This window comes from Mytilus trossulus, chromosome 6 (genome assembly GCF_036588685.1).
Source record: "Mytilus trossulus isolate FHL-02 chromosome 6, PNRI_Mtr1.1.1.hap1, whole genome shotgun sequence".
Classification (NCBI taxonomy): domain Eukaryota; kingdom Metazoa; phylum Mollusca; class Bivalvia; order Mytilida; family Mytilidae; genus Mytilus; species Mytilus trossulus.
Genome location: NC_086378.1, coordinates 79,983,019 through 79,995,340, shown reverse-complemented (window position 1 = coordinate 79,995,340; position 12,322 = coordinate 79,983,019). Strand labels below are relative to the sequence as shown.

The 12,322-nt window shown below is 32.1% G+C and overlaps 1 protein-coding gene across 9 annotated transcripts in view; it reads right to left on the bottom strand.

The window, feature by feature from the left end:
- Nucleotides 1–3,575: 3,575 nt before the first annotated feature.
- Nucleotides 3,576–12,322, bottom strand: part of LOC134721963 (abnormal spindle-like microcephaly-associated protein homolog) — a 53,056-nt gene continuing 44,309 nt past the window's right edge. For all 9 annotated transcript variants that reach the window (XM_063585313.1, XM_063585309.1, XM_063585310.1 and 6 more), the window contains 6 exons: nucleotides 10,623–10,715; nucleotides 9,292–9,368; nucleotides 7,086–7,353; nucleotides 5,207–5,310; nucleotides 4,727–4,948; nucleotides 3,576–3,958 (listed from right to left, as the gene is read on the bottom strand). In XM_063585313.1, the coding sequence (XP_063441383.1) occupies nucleotides 3,809–3,958; nucleotides 4,727–4,948; nucleotides 5,207–5,310; nucleotides 7,086–7,353; nucleotides 9,292–9,368; nucleotides 10,623–10,715 (914 nt within the window). In that variant the 3' untranslated portion in view covers nucleotides 3,576–3,808. The remainder of the gene's footprint in view (nucleotides 3,959–4,726; nucleotides 4,949–5,206; nucleotides 5,311–7,085; nucleotides 7,354–9,291; nucleotides 9,369–10,622; nucleotides 10,716–12,322) is intronic.

Sequence of the window (12,322 nt, the reverse complement as noted above, 5' to 3'; positions counted from 1 at the left end):
CTATTAACGTTCATTCAGCGTCTTAGTGATCGTCATTGTGCAGAATAAACAAGAAATAATGGTTGTTCTGTAGGTACTTAATTGCAACTCCCTAATGACATCAGTGCTGATTGTCAATTTTGAGAATTCAATTTGCCAAATAATTCGTACAATATAGAATTATAGTTTTCCAACCTCTCGCTCAACATTGGAATGGAAGTGACGACGCCCCTAAACGCACAAATGACGTTCACTAAAACAAGAGTTTTTGACGGAAATGCATCGAACTCGAAAGTTGTTTATTGAGTACTATTTTAGAGTGGACAGTCACATTGCATGCTTGGTGTAAACAACTTTCGTATGAATAGCTTGTACTGTTGGACAGAAATCTCTTTACCTCGAGCCTCTTCACACAATTATGTAATTTATTTTTGATATAGCGGCATAATCTTGTAGCTTGACACATCATCTCCAGTTTAGGAGAATTGCTTCCAGGATGTTAATAAGCGCATTCAACAAAAAAAAAAATAGTAGACGGGGAGTCTCATTGGGTTTCGTGCCATTAAAAGAAGGGCGAAAGATACCAGAGGGACAGTCAAACTAATAGATTGAAAATAAACTGACAACGCCATGGCTAAAAAATAAAGAGACAAATAAACAAACTATAGTACACAAAACCCAACATAGAAAACTAAAGACTAAGCATTACAAACCCCACCAAAACCTGGGGTGACTTCAGGTGCTCCGGAAGGGTTATGCTGGTACAATTTCCATTTAAAAAAAACGCATGCATAGTACAAATTTATATGACGTACAAAAACATGATCTGACCATAAAGACAATTCCCTGCAACACCCAAGATAACTTATGAATTAATGTATATGAATAGTGGAAAAATTGGATGGAAAGTAAGGATACAAAGTAGATTACCTTAAAGCAGTTATCCAAACAATTATTAAGTAATAACTCTAAAAATGTAAAAGCATATATACTCAAAGCACCGGAAAATGTTTTCGGTCACAAGTATTAGTAATACAAAAACCAGTCTCTGTCATAAAATGGGAAAAAGTAGGGACATAGTATTTTCATCATGACCAAAATTCCTTCACGAAATTGTATAACCAAAATAAAGGAACAGTGCTTTTGTGAATATTTTGTGACGACTATAAAAGAACCACAATTAAAAGCAGGTTCACCAACAACAAACAGGTTTTATGTGTATTTGTGTATGAGATAAAGGCAACAGTAGTATAACGCTGTTCGAAAGTCATAAATCGATTGAGAGAAAACAAATCGGGTTGCAAACTAAAACTTGAGATAAACTGCGGCATATCAACTGTAAGAGGAAAACGAAACAACAGAAACACTTAAGTGCAATAAAAAACCAAAAGGACAATGCAACACACACAGAAACGAACTATAAGATAACAACTGTCATCTTCTTGACTTAATACAGGATTTTTTTAGAAAAAAATGGCGAGAGCGTTTTAACAAGTATGCTTTTTTGTGGTGTTTTAAGCTGTTTGTGTTGCTAAGTCTTTAGTTTTTATGTTGTGTTTTGTTGTTTTGTTTGTCAATTTGTCTTCTTATTTTTAGCTATGACGTTTTTAGTTTATTTTCGATTATGAGTTTAAGTGTCCCTCTGGTACCTTTCGCCTTCCCTGGTGTTTTTTTTTCTAAATTCATTGATTTTTATTGTTACATTTTGAAATCACTAGAAAATAAAGACATTAGTTGGGTGTTCTTTTTTTTTGCGATTTTACCAAAAGACTTTGTTAAAATTTACCAAGAATGATTGTTACATAAAAAGGAGGTTTATGGTATAACTGGTAATCTATTTAAATTGTGTAAAGCTACTTGAGATATAAAGAGAGGTCACCAATGGTTTGTTTTAGAAAGAAAAAAAAAATGCAAAATATTCTCTTTAATATGACACATCATTCGAGTATATAGATAATAATGCGTTTATCTGTGATAAACCACAACTTTGCTGAAAGTTACCGAATTGTCTAAAATGAGGTTAATATTAATTAAGGCGAATCTAATGTGGTTTTATTGCCAATGAGACAACCATTCAACATAGTCCAAATGTCGCGGAATAAAGCAGCTACATAAAGCTCCATATTGAGTAAAAACTATACTGTTTAGTAAGCTCTACATGTGATCGTTGCCTTGACAAAACAATTTACCAAAAAAACCCAAAAAAATCCAAAACAAACAAACTAACAAACAAAGGCCAAACTAATCAAAAGAGAAAAATAAGCGATAGTAGTTATAAAGATACCCTTTATTATTGACAAAAACATACGTTTATGTATTTTATTTATGAATATAAATTTATTAGAAAAAGACCAACCAGCAAATTTAATATGTACCAAATCGTCTACAATATGTAATATGGTACAAATCAGGAAAACCATTGTAATAGTCTTCAGACATGCACAACGATACTAGCCTAATGTAAGGTGGCAATATGTGAAATCATATTGACAAATAGTTCGGTTTAAGATATAGCCGTCGTCAATGTCCAAGTTATTTCATTGAATGTGAACCAATACAAGTTATATATGAAGCTTACATGAATTATATATTTGAAATAAAAAATAAATTCAAAATAACCTTGAAAAAATAAGCTTTATGACATCCAACCTGGTATCGCATCACCTTAATATTGCATGTTCAGATTTCTGAGGTTGGTTAGACAAAAATGGTTTCGTAAGTTCAAAATCTTTTTTTTCCTCCAAAATATCCAGAATACGCTGTGCAATCTCTTTAAAGATGACACGTCATTCAATTATAAGGGAATGATTCAATTATCTGAATTAAAGCACAACTTTCTGAGCCAAACAAATGGTCTAAAAGATGGTTAATATAGAATAGAGAGAATCTGATGTGGTATGAATGCCAATGAGACAGCTACCAAAAGTAGGCTGAATGTAGTGGAATAATGCAGCTATCGATATTTATAGGTCATCGTATGGGTATGGGCCTTCAACAATGAGTAAAACTAATATCGTATAGTCAACTGTGAATGTAAAAATTGTCGACTTGACAAAATGTAAAACAATTAAAAAAAAAGGATAAAAAACTGACAATACAAAAATGTATAAAAAATTATGTAAGTTTGTAATTTTTTTAATATACAATTGGTGATACTGTGCAGATCAGGAAATCAATTGTAATAGTTTTCTGACTTTCACAACAATACTAGTCTAATCTAAGATGGCAATATGTGAATATTAGGTAAACAAATCGTGTTGATAAATATTTCAAAACATAGGACTTAAAAGCTGAATTCTCTACTCTCCTATTTATTTTATATGTTATCTATGGACCATATACTCTAGTGCGTCTTCAGAATCATGTGGTTTATATGTTTCTGAGAATTCTTTGGAAGAGGTTAACCACGCATTAGAATGGCATGAAGGGAAGACTTTGGCAAACTAGAAAATTATTATCCAGTTAACTTCCAAGTTTCCTCGATCCACGAAAATGATACAACCTTTAAAAGGTAAAATCATAAGGTCATTTATGTGTCTTCGATATCTTTATTTTTATGGCAACTTTAAAGTGGTTTACCTTTTTATATCTAATGATTGTATCTATTGAATTTTTCTTTATTTTGTATTTTTTTGTGATTTGTAACCTCGTCACGCGTTTAACTAAATTTAATTTTATTATGTTATTACATCTTTTATAAATACTACAAAATGGTTAATTTTACACCTTAAACAAATACACAATATAATGCTCTTAAAACAGAGGTAGTTTTCCAATTATGATATTAAAAATATTGTATATTATGAGCAGTTTAAAAATCTGTATTTGATCATAAAATAGTGCATCCGTCTCCTCCGTCTTCTCCACCACCTGACAATGATTCTCCCAAGCCTGTAAACATGGTCTCCATCGTACTAGTAAGTACATCGGTCATCCCCTCGAGCATCTGGGTGTGGTCAGCTTCTTGATAAAATTCGGCCTACAGAATAAAATTAGAATACTTGAAAAATCAGTTTTCCACACTGTTTTTAGTCATGCTTGAGGATATTGACTTGGTATTTTCTTTTTGTTTAATACACCATGACAAGTTATAGAACACGTTAGCATTTTGTTTCCAGTATAATGCATTTGTACTCGGTAGGGAACTATGCATTGCCATGCAATACTCTCAGAATGCTTGTTAATGATGTAATCAAAGAATTGGATAAAAGAAATTCAGATCCAGTAGCATTGGTTTCTTTAAATATCAAAAGGACTAAAACTGTTACATAACAATACTCATCGAGTAACTTATTTACTGATCAAACTGAGAGATGCAGAAATGAGTTTAAAAAATGACATTTAGAAGTTGCAAAAGTAACAATTCACTTGGAAACTCAACATATAACCAATGACACTAAAAGGATAGAAATCCTTAATAATCATAGGTCTGTCCTATTTTTAATAAAGATTTTCCATTACTTTTTGGATACCTAAATTACATAAGTGTGATAAGTTGTATTGCTAGTTCGTCCAAGTGTTCCACGAAAACTCTTTCTAAATTATTAACCTCAATTCTATTAGCAATCATTTCGACCTAGTTTGAATATAGTCTCACATTTACACAATAAATAAATGGGAAAAAATATGCTGTGTATAACATTAATATATCTTGCTTTATTCTCTAAAATGCAGATTACAAGTTGTTTTACATGAACCTACATGAATGAAATGTATATTTTTTTTTCTCAACATTGCAATTACTTACGGATTTAGCTTGGACTTCTTTTGGCAGTTCACCAAGTTTCTCGGTTTCTGTTATAAGTTCCATTATTTTCATGTTTCTAGTTTTTGTTATCTCTTCGTCTTCATCTTCTTTTTCTTCTTCGTACATTGATACTATTTGTTTTATTATTTCTAACTGTTTTTCTCTTGTCTGGATATCCTTACTTTCAATTGCTCCTCTATTTTCTTGAATCCAATCTTCAAGCTAAAAAATGATAAAAGTCTTGCCTTGTTATAAGGTGTTGATGCTGTTTTGGTCCTGTATTTTTTTTTAAAACAACCGGTTTTTTATATTACACATATACATTTGAATTTCAAATTTATCCCATTGAATTTGCTTTGTCTATATAACAGGTAATGAATATAAAAGTCATTTGGTAGTATTTTTAGTAACTGATATATTAAGCATTTTTTTCGTTTTGACCTACATATCTTTGCACAAAAGAATAGTAAAATATCTTACCGCATCGCGCGTAGCTTTGTAAGGTTCGTACATTAACTTCTTGCCAATCATTCCCGTCATGCCTGTCACCAAAGGAACCAAACCCTTAGCTCTATTTTCACCATCTAAAACATGAAATCAATAATGTGGTATCGAATGTTAATTTACTATATTCTAGTATCTAAATGAAGAATGAATAAAAGAGAAATTTAGTATATTTTGAAATTGAAACATATTGCTCGGCAATCAGTGTTCACTCGTGAACAAGGCAGTAGCTATGACAAGAATCTACCATCAGAACCGAATTCCTCAAGAACTAAAATACTAAGATCTATTAAGACATATTCCTAACTTGGTACAGGACATTTCAAGAAACAAAAATGGTGGGTTGAATCTGGTTTAATGGCATGCCAAACCACCCGCATTGTGACATTGTTAAAAAGTATTGCTAAACCATGACGTGACAGAAATACAACAAAAACACACGCAAGAACTTTCATAACAGAGAAACACACAAACATCAAACAAAATAGTCGACACAACATGCAAACCTCAGAACAACAACGAAAATATCCAACAACGACACACACCGCAGGATTTCAAAAACAATGACGCGTTTACTTAACTAACATGCAATCTCGAACATTATACAAAAAAAAGTAAAATCACAAAAATACTGAACTCAGAGGAAAATCAATTTGGAAAGTCCATAATCACATGGCAAAATCAAAAAACAAAACGCATCAAAAACGAATGGACAAGAACTGTCATATTCCTGACTTGGTACAGGCATTTTCAAATGTAGAAAATGGTGGATTAAACCTGGTTCTATAGCGCTAACCCTCTCACTTTAATAACAGTCTCATCAAATTCCGTTACATTTACATGATGCGTTAAATAAACAGTCACAATCAATAAAATAGTCAAAATATGGGAACATCAGTCATCATCGTATAACAATTTAACAGGACACAACAACATCTACTATCTACGAACACATGGATTGATTTGAGTGTCTGACGTCAGAAAAATTATATACGTCACATAAATTTGTCGTTCAATGTGCATACAATAGTTATCAAAAGTACCTGGATTATAAACAATTTTAAATTTTACATAGGCAATGAGCGCAGACAGGGTTAAAAAATCAAAAGTATGTAAGAATAAATTACAGAAATCAAACTAGTCCAAAAGTTATACATAGAATTTATGAGAATCCAAAACTTTTAAAAGGAACAATTTAACAGGACACAAAAACCTATCCACGAACACATGGATCTACTTGAGTGTCCGACGTCAGAAAAATTATATACGACACATAAATTTGTCGTTCAATGTGCATACAAACAATTTTAAAATTTACATAGGCAATGTACGCATACAGGGTTAAAAAATCAAAAGTATGTAAGAATAAATTACAGAAATAGACCGAGATTCAAACTAGTCCAAAAATTATACATAGAACAATTTTCCTTGTACAACTGGGGTAAATTTTCATTCTATCGGTAAACAGGAACAAGCTGAACGACTGATGGAAAAAAATATTACTCGCTAAACCTCAACATTATCAAGCTGCAGACCAAACATTTGATCTTTCCATTTAAAAGAAGCCAGTTAAGGACTGAATACTGAACAAAACGAACCTCACTAAAACCAAACAGCACCTGAAGTATCTCCTCAAATAGAGTAAGTAATTGTTGAGTGTTAAACTATTCAATTAGAAACCTACAAAATTGCAATAAATAAATATGAAAAACACTTATTCGCTTAAAATTTAAACTGTTCGGAAAAAAAGCCGTTTTCTAATTAAGATTGATCGTCAGGATTCCTAATAACAATAACAACAACATAATATGAAAACGGTCACACATTAAATGAAAATTATATTACGAAATTTTACCTTTTCCTGGTTCTGCAGCTGTCGTTCCTATTGGTCCTATTACATTGCTAAATACGTTTCCCATCCCCTTGCTGAGTTGTTTAAAACCAGAGCCCAAATCTCCTAAAGCATTTTGACCTTCATCTTCGTCTTCATCAGAAAGGTCACTGAATATACTGTCGTCGTCGTCCTCTTCTTTTATGTTGTCGCTTTCATTATCAAGAACTTGGTTGTCTTGGAATAATCTATAGGCGCCTGCTGTTAGTTTTGTAGACCCAGCAAATGTTGGCTGTTACAAAGCATTATATATGTTATTAACTTGCAAGTCTTTTAGTGAAACCGGTTTGAGAAACATAGTGAAAATGACTGGTTGTGATGTACGGATTTATATGGATACATTTTTAGTTGTTTTCTTCGTTTCCTTGTCTTATATAATTTGAATTGTATGGAATATATCATCTTCGCTAGCCAAGGGTTACGATCCACTCCCGCTCTCTTCACCCTTGGCGGATTGAGCCAACATTTGTGATAACAATGTTGCGCCATCTATCGGAAGATAAAAATCACGCCAATTCTGAATACATTAGTCTTGACCAATGGTAGCACTTGAACTCTTCAATTTGGAGGTAAACACACGGTAGCGTCTAGATTCTACACACTTGGTAAAGCCGGAAATGAAAGCATACGTCAACATTCATGCATTTGTGCATGAAACATACACAGGAACTTCTATTTTTTGATTAAAAACATTCAAGTTTTCACTAAATATAGTCGTATGTTTAGGGATGTAAAGGCTGGTTGCACAAAAAACACGTGGCAATTGTTTACAAACACTTTCTACATTAACACGTGATCATGTTATAGGCGCATTTTGATTGGATGCAGGGAGTTTTGACTGCAACCAATTAAAATCCTTACCGTGTGTCTCCGAAATTTTATCTCTATCCGCCAAGGATGAAGAGAGCGAGAGTGGATCGTAACCCTTGGCTAGCGAAGATGGGAATATATAAACGAACTTCAATATGTATATTCATAAAAATATTATTCTGCAACACAATTGCCTCAATTGATCATTTAATAAGAATACATATACCTTATTATTCGCCTCGTTCTACATAGGGAAATGCCTGTGTCATGTAGAGAGTGTAAGAGAAGTTTTTTATTCGTTTGGTGTGTTTGAGCTTTGATTTTGACATTTGATAAATGACCATCTGGTTTGAATTTTCCTTGAAGTTCGGTATTTTCGTTATTTATCACATTTGTTTGGTCATAACTTGAAGTTCTTCAGTCATTACTGTTTTTGTACATGTAATTTGTTTTCAGATTATAAACATTGTACATTTAGAGCGATTTTTTAGTACAATATGGTCTGGTCAGATTTATTTATTTATTCTACTCTGAGTTTTTTTATCTGAAATTTTTAATACAAAATACTGAAAAAAAAATGACGAAGTATAAAACATGACGTCATTACCTGCTAGACAAAATAAGCCAAGTGCAAAGGGGTAGTGTATGCTCTTCCATGAACCTCCCTTTATTTTAATTGTAAACAAGCAAAGGACTGGCAATGTGATTTTTCAGAGGGATGAATTTTGAACAGCCAACGTGAACGGTTATCGACCCTAGGTCAAATATGTCAATTTCGAATTGCAACACTTTACAGTCACACTAAATGAATAAGTAACAAGATGTGCATCATTGAAGAATTTGGGATTGTTTTAAGTTATTGAAATATATTAATGACATGCCAATTTAATAAAATTCATTATTCTGCAGCAGTCAATATACGCATGTGCAAACAAATTTTATTGGATTTAAAGCATGGTTTATTCACAAAGCGAAAGAGCCACGTTATATTATAATTTCGGTTTAATTTTTGACATCATTTTCTGTTATCCATAACAAGTTATCATGAATTTAATCAGATCACGATACAGTTGGTCTGTTGTTCTTCTTATTTTATTTTTTCTCCATGACATTGTCAGTTCAATTTCGACTTAAGTTATTGTTTTTGCATTTTCATTTGTCGTCTGTTATTTTTCATCAGAATTGTAGGCTACAAGTTTAGCTACACGATATTTCTTACGGAAATATATTGTGCTTTGAGAGTTTGAGCCGACACGCATTTGGTAAACAAGAAAAGATTAATTAAGAGTATTTCATTTTTTTACAACCATGTCTTAATATATATAACTGATCAATTTTAGACGTAATAATATTAACTTACTTTTTCTTTGTTTTCTATTGCCAATTTTCGCCATTTCTTCAGCCTTTTTAAGTGCAGTTTTGAAAGTCTTAAATGATCTGAAATCAAATATAATCACAAAAAACAATTAGAATAACTTTTGATAAGAAAAAACACAGTCATAAATAACGTAATTGATACACTACGTCCGTACATGACAACCGAAAATGGACTTTTTTCATGACAGATGTGTATTTTTTTTTTCATCCAAAACCCAATGAAGGCTGCACTTCATAAATAACAGTAAATGAAATTTCCTATAAGAAGCCCTTTACGGCACAAACTGTTCCACTTTTATTTTCATCTTTCGTAAAAGAATCATTCGCCAGAATGGAAAGTTAATATGCACTACTATTTTTTATTTTGAAAGACATAACAAAGGGTTGTGCGACTTATTTTTCAACATGAATAAGCCTCAAATTTCGAAGAATGTCAACTAATACTAAACTTCTGTACTACCAATCACTGCACTTTTGGTTTTCCTTAGAATTCAAAATGTGTAGCAACTTTTTTACAGCTCGTAATATTTCCAAGTTATGTTAAGATGAAACATACTGATCATATCCGGGAACCAGTACGCAAACAAAACAAATATCTATGACTATTAAATATCTCCTCAAACGAGGCGTGGTTTTGTGAAACAGCTGCATTTACAAAGAGCAACCTATAATGAGTTATGAGAAATCTAAAGTGAAATCGGCACTACACAAGTTTTACAGCCACTATCCCGAATTGGATGACTGTATCTCACTAATGAAATGCACCGCAGTCTCAAATCTCAATCCTCTTTTTCTCGATTAAGCAATTAATGAAAGCAACTTAATACCAGTTGTTGTTGTTTGTTGCTGTAGAGCTTATTTTTTTTATGTTTATTATTTTGTACATACATTAGGCCGTTAGTTCTCGCTTGAATTGTTTTACATTTCAGACCGTGCAGAGCCCTCGTTGGTAGTCAAGGACGTTTAGAGAAGAAAAAAACTCGTGTCGGATCGTTAAACATTTGTCATGTTCGGGCTTTTTTTTTATAGCTGACTATGCTGTATGGGCTTTGCTCATTGTTGAAGGTCGAATGATGATCTAAATAGCTTTAATTTATGTGTCAATTGGTCACATATGATAGTTGTCTCATTATCAAGTACATAGCAGATATTTCAAAATAAAATCAATTTCCCCTATATATATCTTAAAAATAACAACACACATTTTGACTTTGCATTAGAAATAGTTGCTTCTTTGTATTTTTTTTTCTCAATGTGTATGAGTTTGTCACCTGCACCATCTACAGCTATACACTCATATTAAAATGAACAAACCTGGTAAGTCGATAGGTTTCTTGAAACTTGGAAAGGCTGACAACACTTCGAGCATTTTAGAAGCTTGGTTTGGATTGAGTGTTATTCGTAGCTCTACAAAATTAAATCAAAAATGATTCTTCAAAACATGCATGTAAAAATGATTTCAGAATCGTATTAATAAATTGAGGTCATGTTCATGTGGTTCAAATCTAAAACTTATGTTGTAAAACATAAAAAAAATGCACTTTTTGAAACTATTTTTGCGAGTGTATAAATCAATCCAAAATATGTTTGTAATCGCATTAAAAGCGATGTCATTGGTTAAAGAAACAATAAAAAAAATCTATTAAATATTCTTTTCGTGTATTTTTACTATGTCCCTGTTGTGCTTTGTTTATACCCTTATATTTGATGTGTTTCCCTCGGTTTTATTTTGTAACCTAATTTGTTTTCTCTCGATCGATTTAAAACTTTTGAACGCCAGTATACTACTGTTACCTTTATTTAAGGAAACATAGAGGAATTTGGCCTTTATTTTGTAGTCCCTTTTGCATTTATGTCATTAACTGTTTCTGTTCTTATATATCCCAAAATTTCGGCATTGTGAGTTTCTAATGAAGGTAAATAAAAAGAAAGCAATTTGAACGAATGGAATTTCAAAATTCCATGTTCATTTTTTCCCTATGTCTTTTTTATTTAATTTTAAGTGCACTGTTATTATCCAAAGTTATCATGTTCGTATCTAACGTCCTTTTAGCATTTCAAGATATTTCCGTGTTTTTCTTCTTTTTAACGTCATATTTGATAATGGTATTTTGTAACCAAAGTCGTGTAGAAGCTTCAATTTACTGTCGAAATATATATTTCTAGTAAAGTAGGAATGCATGAAAAACCTGAAATAAGTTTTTCCTGAGTGAACGGTGTATGTCGATGATGATGTTTGCATCAGAGACAAAGTTAAAATTTACTTTGTACATTGAATTTACAATAAGATACATTTTTCAAGTTTCAACTAGACGTTTTCGTTTCAATTCTATAAGTGATCATAGTTGTCATTTTGCAAATTCTGCTTCCTAATGCTTGGTACAGTGTAACCTGCCTAATCCGACATCCGAGTATTCCAACATCCTGCTTTAACTGACCTATTATCATGGTCCGAAAAAATATGTCTATCCTTGCAAAAAAAAACTTGAATATTACGACACCATGCCTAATCCGACATATTTTTCTGGGCCTCCAGTGTGTCGAATAAGACAAGATAAACTGTATTGCATGTTGCGTCACATAACAGGTGTATACTACTACTGCCTTTATTTACTGGGCTTTTGTTTAGTTAAGTTGTGTTATTTACTAAATGATAAGTTTTTAAATATTCGATTTAAATATTGTCTTTTCCTTCATCAATTTTGCTCATAACTTATGTAGTTGTTCAAACATTTTCGATGGAAGAACCACGAAATGCTCAGGATTTGGTTTCAAAATATCATTCAATTATGAACAGGGTAAACATTATGGTCTCACAAACTTTTACCTCTCAACTGACAAACTTTTAATAGACCCAAGACAATTTATGACCACAGAATATTTTGTATTAAATCATTTCCTATAGATATAACGATTTGCCAACGCTCCATCGAATATATCTAATGATTTGTTGTGAAAGAAACGTATTTGAGTTCAACTTTATGTAACTTCATCATAATGATATGTTTTCTTCA